The following is a 17,459-nucleotide window of genomic DNA, read 5'->3' as shown; positions in this document are numbered from 1 at the left end:
GAGCTTGTGACTGATTAGAGCTGTTTCTTCTCCCCAGTCAGGGCCTGAGGATCAGCAATATAAGCACCTACCACCAGGCAGACTGAGTGAGCTCATGGGAAAGAATAACTGCAGGGTGATTTTGTGGAAATGCATATGTCCAGCTATTACACAGTATTTACCCGAACACTGAGTTGTCTGTGCTGGCAACCAGGTGACAACTGATTTGTTTGGGACCATGTTTCCTGGACTGTCTCTTCTTCCCCCAGCACCACTGTCTTGAAAACTACACTATAATAAGTCACAATGACACCGTGATCAGTCTTTAATTATGCTCTTCTGCAATTTTATGTTAGCTTCCTGGATTTTCCTTCTTTCTATATAATTAATTTTTTTTTTTGAAAAAAAGGCGGTTTGCCAATATCTACAAAAGTAACTTGCTGGGTTTTGACTAGAATCTTACTGAATATAAGACAACGACAGAACATCCTGAAAAGGATGTGAGCCAACAGGGATGCACCTTTGAGGTTAGTGAGAAAGCAAACAAGTATAGTCACTTTCCCTGGATTTCAGAGAAGCTCCTGAAGCAGCAGTCTATAAAATTCCCAACAACTTGCAAAGATGCTTATGGTCTGCACCATAATTCTCAAAACTCATTCACCAAAGTGTTACCTTCAAATAAGGGGAATAGTAGACTATTGCAAAAAATAAATGAGCTATCGAGCCAAAAGAAGACAGACAAAATGTGTCAATGTGTGCTACAAACGGCAGGAAGACAGCTGAAATGGAAGACAATACAACCTATGGTTCCAACTGATGTCCTAAGAAAGGCTTCAATGTGAAGAGAAACAGTATGTGTGAAAACCAGATGGGGCACAGGCTCTAAAGTTCCAGGTACTCAAGAGGCTGAAGTCAGTCTGGGCAGCTATGCTCTGATTACTGCTGTTTTCACAGGCGGGGGATCTAACTCAGTTGAAGAATGCTGGCCTAGAGCAGGAACCCCTGGATGACATCCTCAACATCACTGTAGCAAAGGGGCAGGCCTGAAATGGCATTCTGAGCCAAGGATGTCAAATGCCAGCATGAGACAAGCCTGGAATACAGCAGAGGCTGGCTTTAAAAATCAAACCAACAAAAAAATTTCACAGAGCTGGCAAAATGGTTCAATGCATAAAAATACTTAACAAATCTGACAACCTTATTTCAAAGACCAAGATACACACCCACTGGAAAAACAAAACCACAGAACGCCAAGAATGATTCTCATCTGGTAAAGGACATTCCTAGCCTATATGAATAGCACAGACAGCAGAAAAGTCAATTTAAAAACAAGCTACAAATCAGACTCCAAAGACTGAGAAATACTTTGAAAGTGAAGAAAAGTACCTTTAACTTTCTAGAGATTGGACAGATGAAAATGGAAACCAGAACAGGCCACCCTCTGGCCGTGAGGGAGCATAAGTAAAAGTTGATAGCATAGGGTGTACAGATGCAGAGTTTGAGCTCATAATCAAGGATGGAACATCAAGGGGTTTAGGCATTAGTCGTCCTAGAAATTTGTAGATGAATGCCAGTGATGAACATACAAATAGCTGGAAAGCATAGACAAACCAAATATCCATCAGCTGAGAAACGGAGAAACAAAATAAGGTGTACAGCCATACATTACTATATTTCCAATGTTTTATACATGCAAGTATTATGTTACATGCTAAAACGCAGAAAAATCAGCACCAAAGTCACTGTTTGATTCCAGAATACCCAAATGCAGAAACAGGAAACAGGTAACGTAGTGCAGGCTGGAGAAAATAAATACATGGTACTTTAATGATAACAATGTTTATATATTCTTATATCACGTGTACATGTGATATGTGATTTTGATAAAACTAATTATAAAAATCTCAGCCAGGAAATCAGGTGGTGGTAGCCTTTAATCTTAGTACTCTGGAGGCAGAGGCAGATGGGTCTCTATGACTAAGAAAAACTCTGTCTTGAAAAACCAGAGAAGACAAGACTCTCAGCCAGACATGACAGAAAGTGCTTGTCATGTTAGCATGCAGAAAGGATAAAAGGCAAAGAATAGGAAGGCTAGCCTGGAAACACATTGAGAGCCTACCTCAAACCACGATAGAAACACAAACAGAAAGCCAGATTAAAGGCTATGTCTGTCATCTCAGACACCTGGTAGAGAGTTGCCCGAGTTCAGGAACTCTAGGCAGCCTCTAAGACACAGCAAAACATGGTTCTTTTCTCTAACACCCAACCAAAAGTCAAAACCAAAACATGTGAAATGTAATCATCATCTATGTGTCACTTTTATATAAATGCGAATTAGATTCAAAGTCAAGAATTAATTCAGGCCAGGCACACGCCTTCAATTCCAGCAGCCAGAGACAGAGACAGATGGGTTTCTGCAAGTCAAGGTCAGTGTGGTCTACAAAGCTAGTTCCAGGACAGCCAGGGCCAAAGATATCCTATCTTAAAACCATGCCACCAGAAAAAAAGACTCAGGGAATAAAATATGCTTGCTGGGGCTGGAGAGAAGGCTCAGAGGTAAAAAGCACTGGCTCTTCTTCCAAAGGTCCTGAGTTCAATTCCCACCAACAACCACATGGTGGCTCACAACTGTCTGTAATAAGATCTGATGCCCTCTTCTGGCCTGCAGGGTACATGCAGGAAGAACTCTGTATACATAATAAAAATAAAAATTATAAGAAAAAAAAAAGGCAAGCTTGCTGTCAGGTACCATGTGGTAGACAGGAGGACTCCCTATGCAAGGCCTGCCTGTCAGATCACACTGAGCTGACCTCCCAGTACACTTACTATGTCCAGACCTACCATGTCTACCATGCCTATCATGCCTAGCTCAACACCTAACACCAGAACACAAGCGCACGTGTATGATGGTCTTTACAAAGTGCTTCTACTCACATGTCTGACAGAGCCTGAAGATTCATTTCCAGAAGATAATTCACACCGGCCAGCACTTCTTCTACCATAATTTGCGTATTTACGCCTACAAGTTCGTTGTCTAGACTGGGACACTAAAACCACTGAATCTGACTAAAACATAAAGAAACATGAGCATTATCAACAAAATGGGCATTGAATGGAGTTAACTACAAATGGCATGAAAGAAACAAAGATTAAAAATAATTTTGCTAAATACTGTTTACTCTGAGTTGTTTTTTACTTCTAATTCCTCAGAGAGCTTAAAAAAGCCAGTTACTCACCTTTCATATACTAACTTGTAAGTTACCGTGTTACCATTAATGACATAAATCGACAATGAACAGGGTTTCACAGGCTGGGGTGTGAGTAAGTTGGTAAATACTCACTTAGCAAGTACAACTCTCAGTAAGGTTCAATCCCCAGCATCCCATATACCTGGGGGTACTGGCACACACCTGTGTAATCCCAGCCCTCAAGAGACAGAGGGAGGAGAATTAGCAACTCACAGCATCTTTGGCTACGCAAGGATAAATATAAAAAAAGAGGTTTTATATATATATATATATATATGGATTCATATTCATATATAGATCCATATCTACATATGGATCACTAATCAACCTTAAACATTATCACAATGTCAATACCTAATAGTTACAAACAACAGTCAACCAGTAACAACTATTTTCAATGTTTATCTGGTAATATAAAGCCTCATGGTGCAGGAGGTGGAGGCGCTCAAGAGGGCTCCGTGGTTATGAGCATGTGCTGATGCGCCACAGACTAGAGCCCGACTCCCAGCACCCACGCCAGGCATTGGTCCAGGTGACCCAACATCTTCTAGTCTCCACACCCATGCCAAGTGTCTTACCACCCTCCTAGAACTGCAGCTGACAAAGACACACGCAATAAAATAAACTTTAAAAAAAGCTGTCAAAAATTTAAAGTCATCCTTGGCTATACAGCTTATCTGAGACAGAGCTTTGTTAACTGAGACACTATATGACCCATCCAACCACCACTACCACCACCACCAAAAATAAGAAAAAATTCCAGCAACTGAGCTTTAGAGGGGCACGAACCAAGACAGTATGTGACTGAGACTGCTGGAGCTCCAAGAGCTCGCATGGCAGCTACACAAGCTGTGACAGAGCAGACAGCAGCTGGGAAGGGACGAGAGGGATCCTGACGGATGGTCACTGGACACTGTCAAAGGATGCTTTAGTGCTACAGAACCGTATACTGAGAATCAACAGTTCTATAATGGCTTTAAGTCCCCAACCACAGATCTCAAGCTATTAACACCATATTTTTAAAGAGCAACTGACATTTTTTTGTTGTTGTTGTTTTGTTTTTGTTTTTTCAAGACAGGGTTTCTCTGTGGTTTTGGTTTTGGAGCCTGTCCTGGAACTAGCTCTTGTAGACCAGGCTGGTCTCGAACTCACAGAGATCCGCCTGCCTCTGCCTCCCGAGTGCTGGGATTAAAGGCATGTGCCACCACCGCCCGGTGAGCAACTGACATCTTTATACACCACAAAGAACACTGAATGTTAATTTTGTGGTAGGAGAGTCAAAGTACCTTTGGTGAGAGCTGGAAAGACTTCTTTTTCCTCCCTATCACATACAGGTTTCTCTCCTCTTCGCCTTTCTCAATGCGAAAATCTTCCAATCGCCTACAAAATTAAGTATGTGGTTACAGGCTCTGGGACTGATATAAATAGTCAATCACTACAATTTTAAAAACAACTCATAAACCTTTAAAAGATACATGAAATGATTAAACTCATAAACATGCAGCTGGCATAGTGACTCTTTCCATCACATGGAGGCCCTCAAAGTCAAGGCTCACTCAGGCTGTGGAGGTGAGGTCCTACCTGAGACATACTTCAAACTGCCTAGAACTGTACATGTTTTTTTGTTTTTTTTTTACTTTTTAATATCACTAAAAACAAAATCTCAGTGAAACCTACTCACTAAATACAAAAGCACTCATTAACTTGAAGTGGTTCTATCAGGACCACTTCAACAGGATATCCTATTTCAGTGCTCCCAAGTGTCTCCCATCATTTTCAAGGCTTACACTTCCTTTATGCAAATAAAAGTGAAAGCAACATGTTCCTATGCAAATGATTCGACTCCATGCTCTGTACCCCACACTAACGCAGCACTGCTGCTCATTTCTGTGTGCACATCACTGACACTGCACGGGACATGACTGGAGTAGGGGAACGTTAAAGTGGGGAGTGTGTTACAATGAAGTTAAAAAAATAGCATGTGTCTTCTCTGTGGAACAGACTTAAGGTACCGTGATTCTAACTTGAACACTACCGAAATATCTGGCTTGATGTTTGTAATGTCTCAATGTAGAAAGGCTGGTGTCTTAACCATGCTGCCTATGTAACAATGTACAAGGAACAAAAACTGACTTTGAAGGAACACTAAAAAATAAAATAAAATGGTGGAGGGCATGAGTGTTTTGCCTACAGTTATGCGTGTGTACCACATCTGATTCTCTGGAACTAGAGTTACAGAGGGCTGTGAGCCAGTATGAGATGCTGGGAAGCTAACCCAGGTCCCTCTAGAAGAGCAGATACTGCTCTTACCAATGAGCCACCACTCCAGCCTGGACTTTTGTATTAATTAAAAATCTAAATTAAAACAAAACTGAAAGAAGAAAAAAAATGAATCAAGAACATGTCCAGCTTTTTACAGATCTGTTACAACTGCATGATCAAGACTATTAAGAGGAGGGCTGGAGAGATGGCTCAGTGGTTAAGAGCACTGACTGCTCTTCCAAAGGTCCTGAGTTCAATTCCCAGCAACCACATGGTGGCTCACAACCATCTGTAAGGAGGTCTGGCGCCCTCTTCTGGCCTTCAGGCATACAGACAGAATATTGTATATATAATAAATAAATAAACGAATATTTAGAAAAAAAAAAAGACTATTAAGAGGAAACCTCTCTTTTAAGAGTACCCATGACAGCCAGGCAATGGTGGCATGCACCTTTAAGCCCAGCCTGGTCTAGAGAGTGAGTTCCAGGGCAGGCTCCAAAGCTATACAGAGAAACCGCATCTCAAAAAGCCAAAACAAAGGAGTACCCATGACAAACGAAACAAAAAGACCCTGATTGCATTATTACCTAATCGATGAATGTAGCATTTATAGGTGCTGACAGAATAAAAACATGTTATGATTTTTATTACATGATAAATTACATTACACCAGCCTTGCAAACCGCTGGTGACTTCAAAACTGACTAAACCTTTGGTTATATGGAGAACTGTGTGTGTTTAATGATGTCGTAGAGAAAATACTGTTGACTTTTAGGAACATATGCTAAATTACCAAAGAAGACATTATGTGTCTTTATTGCTAAATGACGCTGAAGGAGAAACGGCAACTTCGGAGATGAAACAAAACTGGCAATGACATAGTTCACTATGTAACAGGCTGGGAAATTAAATTCTGAGTCCTCTCCACAGTTAAAATAGATACTCATGCATTACTGAAATATACTTAAATGGCTGTTTCTACTACAAGGTGTGTAGATAACGACATGAAAACATCCGACAGCTAAGAGCACATCCTTCAACAGACCTGAACAGGCCTGGTGGTGCCTCTGGAACAACCACTCTCCGCTTCCAAGCCTGCAGGTCACGCTCTGTGGCAATCTGACTCCGGGGAGCATTCTGATGCATCTGACGAACACCTTCAACCTGTCCACTCCGGCGGAGACCGATATTTGGAGGAGACTGAATGTCTAAACTCGGTCTTCTAAAACCTAGAAAAAAATATCAGAAAATTAGTTAGAAACTATTTCAAAATTATTTTTCACTTAACATGTGGTGATCTGAAAGAAAATGGCCCCACAAGAGAGTGGCACTTTTAGGAGGTGTGACTTTGTTGGAGGAAGTGTGTCACTGTGGGGTGGGCGCCGAGGTCTCCTTTACTCAAGCTATGTGCAGTTTACTTGTGTTGCTTGCAGGTCAAAACATAGGGCTCTCCTCTCCTTCTCTAGCACCATTTTTGCCCTCATACCGCCATGTCCAACGTGATAATGGACTGAACCTCTAACAATGTAGGCCACCCAATTAAATGCTTTCCTATAAAAGCTGTCATGGTTTTGGCATCTCTTCACATCAATAGAAACCTTAAGACAATACAACAAAAATGCATTCTTCCACCAGGTGGAAGGATGGCGGTGTAACACCTGTAATCCCAGCACTCAGAGGCAGAGTTCAAGGTCAGCCTGGTCTACAGAGCAAGAGTGAAACCCTGCCTCAAAACAGACAGAGAGAGACAGGGAGGGAGACAGGGAGACAGAGGGGGAGGGAGGGAATTCTTCTTAGTAGGACACATACCCCAAATCAGGGAAAGTAAACATAATAAAAGTAACTTGCAAGAAGAAAAATTTTGACACACTGAAGAATACTTAACATTAATTGATAAACTTCAGTTTGAACTTTAAGGAAAGCCTTTGTTAAGGATGTACGCCCCCTCCCCAACTGGGATGGCTACACAAAAAGAACAATGCTATGACCTGGGCAACCAGGCAGGCAAATGTCAACAACCTCAACTCCACCTTCAGGGCATCTTGGCCTCTGTGAGACACACACCACAGCACAAACACTCTCACACAGACATACATACAAGTTAGTATAATTTCAACAATATTTTTTTTATTTAATTCCCACAAAGGGCTAAAGATGGCCCAGCAGTTAAGAGCACTTGGTGTTCGTCAAGAGTTTAATTCCTAGCACCCATGTCAAGGTGGCTCGAACTGGTAACCCTCTTTTCTGGGTCCCACAAGCACTTAAACACAAAAGGCAAACACTCAAACAGGTCAACACATACACACACATAAGAGAAATGTGCTCCGAGAGAACCTAAAATTCAGATCCCAGCACCCGTGTCAGGCAGCTCACAACTAACTCTAACTCTGGCCCTCTTGTGGCCTCCATGGGTACTCACACACATATGCATAAGCATACATGCACAAGAGCGTGGCATGGCATGCATTCAACACAGACACGTTAGTAATAAATAGTGATAAACTACACATAAGAAATTCTATGGACAATGCCTGGACACTGGGAGTGGAATGTGACAGGTGATGGCACAGTTTGCAGTGAAACTTTCAGCTAGAGGCCAGGAGACAGGGCAACCAACTATGAGCTAAAAGCACTATGTTGCCATAAGTCGCCTAAACTGCCCCAAAGAACACACCTTACATATAAATACCTATATTAAATATTAAAGATGTAACACACATCTTTAATCCCAGTACTGGAAGGAAGAGACTGGTGGATCTCTGAGTTCGAAGCCAATGTGGTCTACAGAGTGAGTTTTAGGACAGCCAGGACTACATAGAGAAACCCTGTCTTGGAAAAGAAAAGAAAACCAACTCATCAGTATGCAGTGATTCCTAGATTAGGACAAAAGGAAAGGTGCAAAAAACTGTGGACTTGCAACTATGATTGTTAAGATGGCAACCTAATAGACACATCAACACTGGAGTGGAGACTTACTTCCAAGCTCATCCTGAAATGCTGATTTAGAAGAGAGTAAGTCTCCACTCCAGTAAGTTTCTGGAAAGACGTGAATGGCAAAGCAAGGGAAGGCTGAACGTACTTTCCCCTTAAAGATACAGTTTGCTCTCATGTGATACATTTTTAAACAAACTCAGTCTTATAGCTGAGAAGGCTGAAAGCCTTTCAGAGTTTGAAAAATCTCAAGTCCACTATCATTCCATTTTTTGAGTTAACAATTTTCAGAACACTAGGTGCAAGAATATGTTGCTCATTGGTTTCTTGCAATGAATGTACCCAGCGAAGACTTCACCTCTCTTTGCTTCAGTACTACCATGTTAAATGAAATATCTCACTGGCACTCACCCCCTCTTCGGGGAGTCTCCTCCCCATGTGAAACTCCGTTTGCAGTCGCATCCTGATCCAGCCCCAGTCTCTGGTCCTGCTGCTGCTGCAACTGCCGGATCATCCCATCAAGAATGCTGGATTCGGGGCTGGCTTCACCAACATCATTGGTCTGTAGGCTTATGATCTGTTCAATCACCTCTCCATCACCTACAAAGTCATCCACTACTCTGTAATCATGTTATGTGAGAGCAGAGAAACTAAAATCTTCACTAAAACGCATCAACAGAGCTGGGCATGAAGCTCAGTAGTGGAGCACCTGCCCAGCATGAACAAGACCCTGGACTCCAGGTACCCTGAACTAAGGAAAACAAAAACACAGTACTACAATGAATTTCTTTTCAAAAAAATAACCTAGTAGGAAAATACCCTACATACAACAGATGGGTTATTAACAAAAGGATTAAAAGCAAAAAGACTGGAGTACTAAGTCACAGAAAAACAAGCTCCCTGTGGAGCTCCTCTGACTCAGCTGCACACACTGTGCGGCACTTGAGGTCTGGAACAACCCACGGCCGCCTGGGTGGTGGCCCAGAGACCAGGTATAGAGGTACATGCCTGCAGTCTTAGCACTCCTACTGAAGCAGGACAGCCTATTCTACATAGGAAATTACAGACAAGCCAGAGATAAATAGAGAAACCAGAGAGACAGACAAGACAGACACATAGACAAAGACAAAATTTGCACTTACTTGTGGCCACATAGCCTAGTTGTGGAACCAAGTGCTCATCTGCTGAGTTTTCTCGACCTGGTACTAATCTCTGGTACTTGGTTGGATGAGGGTTCCCATCTACATCTACCAAGAATGGTGGGGGCATAAGATGAGGTGCCTGTTGTGTCTGCTCATCTAAGACATAGTTATTGGAATCTCGTATCAGTGGTCGGTAGTCAGTATGGAAAAACATCTGATCAGGAATCTAGGAAAGTAAAGATCATGGAATGACATTTTTTAGATATTTATTTGTTACAAACAGTATTAAAGGTATGTAAAATTATAAACAACAGGAAATTAAATAACTATTTCCAAACTACCTCTCCCAACTATTCATAGGCTGTAAGAAACATAAGAATGACCTTTTCATATGGTTTGCTGCATCCAAAACCAAATATCAGAAGATGCCCATGAGAGTCTGTACAGGCAAAATGCTGTCCGTCCTGCGAGAACTTACAGTCAAACACGGCTCCATGCCCTTGTCCTTCAATCTAGGAAAGCCCGGAAGAAAGAACATTAGGCACATTAACATGCTCTATGACTGTCTGCTTAAATTTATGCTACATGCTCATGGGGGCCTACACAGGCCAGAGGGGCATAGGGGCATCTACAACAGTGTGGAACAATTGTCTGTATTCTGTCAAATAGTTTTAAAATAGACTCTGATTGGTCAGTAGCCAGGCAGGAAGTATAAACAGGACAACCAGACAGGGAAGTAGAGGCGGGTCAATGAGAACAGGAGAATTATGGGAAGAACAAAGTCCTAGTCTGCAGTCCTGTCCCAGCCAGCCACAGGGGAAGCAAGATGTGACTGCTCCGCCAAATAAGGTACCAGCCACATGGCTAACACAGATAACAATAATGGGTTAATGTAAGTTATAAGAGTTATATAAGCCTGAGCTAATGGGCCAATCAGTTTATAACTAATGTAGACCTCTGTGTGATTTCTTTGGGACTTAAACGACTGCGGGAACCTTGGTCAACAGAACAAGAGGAACAGGCAGGTGTCAGCACAGGCCGAGTACTAAAAAACACCAAACTCAGTTCTTGTGCGACAGCATTGGGTGAGCTGTCTCTCCAGCTACTATACAAGCATTATGAAAGGTTTTAGATTTTCTTTATTTTGGATGTGTGGGTGGTTTACCTACATGTGTGTATGTGCTCTAAGTTCATGCCTAATGTGTCAGGTCAGAAGACACTAGATCCAGGAAACTCAAGTTAACCGATTCCTCTGGTGAACTGACAAAGCTCTCGATAGCTGAGCCATCTATCCAGCCCTGAGCAAACAACTTTGCTATGGAAAGTTCTTGAACATGGATCACAATCTCCAATATATTCAATTAATATCTTGAAAAAACAAAAACCCTAGGCCTCTCAAATGGGCAGTGAGGTAAGGAGGCCTCATCATACAAGGTCAATTATTCTTTGTTTAGAGATTAAATATATTCCACTTAAAGTCTGAATTAATATAGCTTTGTTTAAATTCAAACTACAACACACTGGGCTAACCACAGTAGCACACACCAGTCAGGAGTTCAGAGAGAGAGCTAGACAGCTCAGCCATTTACTACAGTGCATAGCAACCTGCAGTAGATCTGGACTCAAGCAGCAGCCAAGCACCAGGAATGGCACTGGGGCAGCCAATCTAGACCCAGATCAAATACTGCCTTTTTCTCAGGTTATGGGCACGTCAGTGAGTTCTTCAAAAGGATCCTCATTTGGTTCTAGAGTCTAACTACTGACTTAGTTTTATACTGGGATATAAACTGACCGACAGGGTTGGAGAAAGGGCTCAGCAGTTAAGAGCACAGGCACCTCTTCTAGGGGATCTGGGGCTCAATTTCCAGCAGCACCCACAATGTGGCTCACAACCATCTTTATCTCTAGTTTCAGACAATCTGCAGCCATCTTCTGGCCAACTGGGCATTGCACACACATTATACACATGCCAAACACCTGCACACACAAAATAAACACACTGACAAGTGCCATGAACATATGTGTATGAGCTATCAGACTAAGCTTCTACTACTTTGATTTGTATAAAAGTTGCCACTGCAAGTCAATCAACTTCTAACTAATTCTCATAGCCCATAAAAGCACAATTAAAAAAACTCGCTTTACTTACCATATTAAAATAATGTTTCATCTTGATGCCTTTTGTAATATCCCATATAAATATGCTGCCATCATGTCCTGCAGATAACATAATTCTGCAATCAAAGGGATGTGTCTCCAAAACAAACACTTCATCAGCATGTCCCTTTATTCAACAAAGTCATAATATTAAGAATAGTTTGCAACTTATATGTTGAAATTAATAAGTCATGTTTATTAACTTTAAAATATACTATCAACAATGATTTATACATGCATATAAATATTCCTAGTCATTTGAATCATTTAAATGATTTATTCAGTATATTCATAACATCAGTGTTATGATTTAAAAGGGGGCTTTAAAAAAAGGGGGGGTTCAGGGTCACTGACCCTGTGAGTTTGAGGCCAGGCTGTTTTATATAGGGAGTTCCAAGACAATCAGGGCTACAGAGAGATCCCCTACCTCAAAACCCAAAACCACAGGTTCAAGGTCTTTCTGACATATACACCAAGTTGAAAGTTAACCCAGACTTCTCTCAAAGACTAAAAAAAATCTGAGTTTGGCATGGTGGCAAACACCTTTGATCCAGCACAAGGGAGGTAGAGACAGGCAGATCTGAGTTCAAGGTCAGCCTGGTCTACAGAGGGAGTTCCAGGATAGTCAGGGCTACATAGAGAAACTCTGTCTCCAATCAATCAATCAATCAATCAATCAATCAATCAACTTAAAAAGTAAACAAAAATTAAAGTAAATTAAAAATTCTGAATTATCATACCCTATTGGAACTACCTACCAGTAAGTTATGAAGCAGCTGTCCAGTGTAGGAATTCCACACTTTGAGGACATGGTCATTCACAGCTGTGACTACAATGCTGTCATCCTGATTCCAAGCTATCATTGTAACTTTGGGTTTCATAAACCTCTCCTCTTCAGAAGCTGTGTCTCTAACAAAGCAAAGACACTGTGTAAACTCACTTGGAACGCACACCACACAGGTACAGTCCATCACTAATACAAACGTTAATAAAGAAATCTAAGATGAAGCTCAGTTGGTGAACTGCTTGATCCCCAGTACATAAAGTTATTACACCACCTACGGCAGTAAAAGCCAGTGATTCCAGTAGGTGGGAAGAGAAAGGAGAATCATAAAATCAAGGTCATCCTCAACTACTTGAGTTCAAAGAACAGTCCAGGTTACAGAGAGAAAAAAAAAGGGAAAGATGGCTAGGAGGAATCTAATTCATGTGTCTATTTATCAACAAATAAATTATCTTTAAGTAGGTCAGAGAAAATCCAGAGGAGCAGAGGATAACTAACAATACAGTCAGGGCAGACTTTAGGACACCACCGCTACTTACAACAACTATCCTGTTCATAGTTTTGTTTCTGAGACAAGGTTTCTCTGTGGCTTTGGAGTCTGTGCTGGAACTAGTTCTGTAAACCAGGCTCTGACTCCTGAGTGTCTCTGACTCCTGAGTGCTGGGATTAAAGGCGTGTGCCACTACCACCCAGCCTTTTTGGTTTGATTTTGTTTGTTTGTAGAGTAGCCCTGACTGTCCTAGAACTCATTCTGTAGGCCAGGCTGGCCTCAAACTCAAGACATCCTCCTGCCTCTGCCTGGATTAAGGCATGTGCCACCACTGCCTTTCTATGCAGAGAAAGACAAAGCAGAGGATCTTAGACTGGAAGAGTGTAGACAGCGAGGTGAGTCCTAGCGTGCATACATTAAAAAACACTCTTCTCCGCTCAACTTTGAGGGTAGGTCATATCCACCTGTTTCAAGCCTCTGCATCTTAGACTACAACCTGGACTTGTGTAGCAGATAAACCTGTCTCGCTGGTTGCTGTGGTCAGGGGGTGTGTCGGTGACACTAAGGAAACTAAGACATGGTGAGTGTTTTACAACAGACTGAGAACAAAACACAAAACTAGCCAGACAAAGAATAGCATATGCCTTTCAAAAGACACCGTGCTTGTTTTTGTTTTGTTTGAAGTGGAAAGTAAGACAGGGTCTTCTCTCTATGCAGCCATAAGCTGACCCAGAACTTGGCTACATAGACCAGACTGACCTCAAACTCACAAAGGTTTGCCTGCCTCCTCAAGTGCAAGGCCTTAAGCACTCACCCCCATTAGATGACCCCACACTCAGCAGCAAAGCCACTTTATAATCAACAAGTGTAGCATGCAAAACTTCCCACATGGACCCAAATTACTTTCATTGTAATAAACTGTATTTGCTTATTATGTTATCCAGTTTTAGTTCGAAGAAAGCATATATATATACATATATATATTATATATATATTTTATATATATATATATTTTATACATATATATAAAATCTCCATCCGAAGGATATATAAAAATAACAGCAGCAGCAAGGACCACCGTGTGTACTATGTGGATTACATTGTCTGCCTGGCAATCCAGAAGCACCTGTGAACAGTCTCAGTGAGGGCCTACCTAGATCAGGGGGGCATGAAAGTGTGCGGGAGAGGAATCATCTGTCATCTTAATTGAGGGAACATGTGCCCAATGTGGGCAGCACCATTCTCAGGCAGGGGACCCTGAGCTCTGTAAGCTGAGAGAGGATTCTGAGTTTGAGATTCATGCCTGCATGCATTCATTCATTCTCCCCTGCTCTTGATAGTGGGTGGATGTGAATACCTGGTTAGAGTTTCTGCCATCACTTTCCCACAATGGACCATAAATTATAAGCCAAATAGATCCTTTTTCTTCTAAGCTGCTTGTGTCAGGGTATTTTATCCAGCAACACAAAGGAAGACAGGACAGAAATATAGAATACAGAAATAGAAGAGAAAAAAAAAAACCAGAAATAGAATTCTAGCCAGGCAGCAGAGGTAGTACTATAAACCCAGCATCAAGGAGGGGCAAGAAGAAGATGAGGAATTCAAGGTCAGGCTTGGCTACTAGACAGGCTGCCTCAAAGAAAAGGGGGGGGGGGGGTGGGATGGGAGTGACAAGATGGCTCAACAGTTAAGAGTTCTTGCTTCTCTTATAGAGGGGATCAGCTCAAGTCTGTTCCAAGCACTCATAACAGGCAGTTCACAACAACTTCTAACTCCAACTCCAGATCTCTGGTCTCCACAGGCATGCACAAAGACATTCTCCCCCCACCTATGCCAACTCCACCCACAAACAAAAGTTTCTTTTAAATTATTTTATTTTGCTTGTTTTTGGAGACAGGGTTTCTCTGTGTAGCTCTGACTGTCCTGGGACTGACTCTATAGATCAGGTTGACCTTGAACTCAGAGATCTGCCAACGCCTGTCCTTAAAATCCTATCTTTAGAATGCAAATTTGCAACACTGAATAATTTGGTTGGGGTTTTTTTCCCTCTAAACTGTAGGTTTTAAATGTAAATGTAAAAAACAATGTAACAATAAAAGTACAAAGTGAAGAAGAATTCTACTGACTGAAGTGAAGGACACTTCTAGGCGTCCTACTTTAAAAGACAAGAAGGACACCAGGAGGACTCTAGCCTACCTGCAATGGTTAACCACAGGATGGATTCTTATGATGAAACTGGAGGTGGGGAAGGGTGGCAGGTGGGCCTAATGGGAGGCAGTAGGTCACTGGGTGCTTGACATAGGGCCCATATTGTCCTAGATGTTCCCTTGTTCTTCTGTTCTTGGCTTCCTGACCCAACACAGCACATACTGTTCTGCTCTGTCACATCCTTGTTCCATGACAGACCCAAGCCCCTCAAAATGTGAACCATAATAAGTTCTTTCTCCTTTATTTTCCGGAAATATACATGTGAACTTTCTTGCATTAATTTGGTTATGAGGTTGAAGAGTTTTATTCATACTACGTAGGAGGGAGTTAAAATTCTCCCAACAAAACTAACCACACGCAGAAGAAACACACCAGCAGTTCACCTATGTGTAAGAAACAATCCCAATGACTTACCCTGAGATTCTGGTAGCCATATCCAGTAGGATGCTTCTCCATTCCAACTGTTCAAACCTCCAAATGCGTGCTGTTCCATCTCTGCTACCACTTAGGAACCTTGAAACATTCAGAAAACTCATCCACTCAACAGGCTATCCCAACAGTTACAATTAACATTAAGTGAAACACAATGTATCAAACAGCATCTTGGTGAGTGATCTCACGTGTTAGTCAAGGTCGGATTACTCAAGGCAAAGTTCCAGAAGGAAACCCTGATTTACTATTGGTTTCCTTGCCTTACAAAGCAGAACACATTATAAACTCAGCAGTTATCACAAATACACTGAGTTTTAGGGAGACAATAAAATATAAGAGGGGGAAATGTACCAAGAAAGAGTTAAAGAAAAAAAAAAGATGTAGAAAGATAAGCAGCACCAGAAACTCCATCTTAAGCATGTCAGTTTTAAATTCTAACTCATAACAAACTCTGAAATATAAACCATGAAAAACTTAAAATTTGTAAGTACACTTTGGGGCTGGGCATGGTAGCTCATGTTAGTTCCAGCACTAGGGGGGGCCAAAGACAGTCGAATCTCTTGAGTTCCAGGACAGCCAGGGGCTGTTACAGAGAAATCCTGTCTTGAAAAAACAAAAATCAACACGCAAAAAAAAAAAGGGGGGGGGGGAGATGGCTCAGAGGCTAAGAGCATTGGCTGCTCTTCTATAGGTCCAGAGGTCAATTCCCAGCAACCGTATGGTAACTCACAACCATCTATAATGGGATCTGATACATTCTTCTGGTGTGCAGGCAAACATGGAAGTAAAACACTGTATACTATACATAATAAATCTTTTAAAAAACTGAAAAGAAAGAAAAAAAGCCAGTGATGGTGGTGCACACCTTTAATCCCAGAACTCGGGAGGAAGAGGCAGGCAGATCTTTATGAGTTCGTGGCCAGCCTGGTCTACAGAGCTAGGTCCAGGACAGCTAGGGTTTTACTCAGAAAACCCTGTCCCCAAAACACCAAACATAAAACCTGCTCTTTGGGAAAGGAACCAGCCATATCCTATAGGCCAGAAGGCAGCTGTAATATGGGTAATCAAATGCTTTTTCGTGAGGGCTTTAAGATTTTTAATCTACTCAGAAAAAAAAATGTCATTCTTGGACTTAATTTTTTCAGGAATCAACCCTTGGCCAAAGCAGAAAGGCACACTCTAAAATCTAACACATCGTGAAAAAATCTGTCTACTGAAAGCACCTGCAATGCACAGACAGCAGGAGGGTGTGATGTTTTCAAAATCGAGTACTTTCAAGGTCAGAGAAAGTACAGGATGACATTAGGGCGTCTACCATGCACAGGGTCAAGCTCAATTCCCAGAACTGATCACCATCAATCAGCTCATAAGCGGTACGTCCATTAGATTGAGTCTATCATTCCAAGTGTCAAGATGTGCCATTAGACTCACAAATAAAAACGAAACTGTACTTAATATGAAGTAGAAATTATTTAGCAGCTAGAGCAATAAGGAGTGTATTTTCTTTGCCTGAAGACATATACAAATGCAAGCACACACTTACCTGTCACCATTGTTACAAAACTGGATACTATCAACCTTGTCCTAAAGAGGAAAAAGCAAATATGAAAACTTATCTACATTACTCAATGAACAAATTTATATGCTAAAAAATACACTGGGGGCCAGGTGTGGCAGCACATGCCTTTAATCTCAGCAGCCAGGAGACAGAGGCATGTGGATTTCTGTGAGCTCGGGGCTACACAGAGTCCCTTTCTCAAAAGAGAGAGCGAGAGAGAGAAAGAAAAAAGAAAAAATTCAATCGTTTAATAGTAAGAAACGGACGT

The 17,459-nt window shown here is 41.7% G+C and overlaps 1 protein-coding gene across 1 annotated transcript in view; it reads right to left on the bottom strand.

Annotated features, from left to right (window-relative positions):
• The window catches only part of Brwd1 (bromodomain and WD repeat domain containing 1), an 81,268-nt gene that overhangs the window by 32,582 nt on the left and 31,227 nt on the right, over positions 1-17,459 (bottom strand). The window contains exons 12-21 of the mRNA XM_041672793.1: positions 17,177-17,217; positions 15,616-15,714; positions 12,478-12,628; positions 11,712-11,846; positions 9,946-10,074; positions 9,563-9,788; positions 8,832-9,020; positions 6,535-6,718; positions 4,514-4,607; positions 2,914-3,045 (exon numbers count right to left, since the gene is read on the bottom strand). Coding sequence (XP_041528727.1) covers positions 2,914-3,045; positions 4,514-4,607; positions 6,535-6,718; positions 8,832-9,020; positions 9,563-9,788; positions 9,946-10,074; positions 11,712-11,846; positions 12,478-12,628; positions 15,616-15,714; positions 17,177-17,217 — 1,380 coding nt within the window. The remainder of the gene's footprint in view (positions 1-2,913; positions 3,046-4,513; positions 4,608-6,534; positions 6,719-8,831; positions 9,021-9,562; positions 9,789-9,945; positions 10,075-11,711; positions 11,847-12,477; positions 12,629-15,615; positions 15,715-17,176; positions 17,218-17,459) is intronic.

Source organism: Microtus oregoni, unplaced genomic scaffold (genome assembly GCF_018167655.1).
Source record: "Microtus oregoni isolate MIOR12 unplaced genomic scaffold, Mior012 000023F_ref0000262, whole genome shotgun sequence".
NCBI lineage: Eukaryota > Metazoa > Chordata > Mammalia > Rodentia > Cricetidae > Microtus > Microtus oregoni.
The sequence above is the reverse complement of the archived record's forward strand: the minus strand, read 5'-3'. Positions and strand labels throughout refer to the sequence as shown.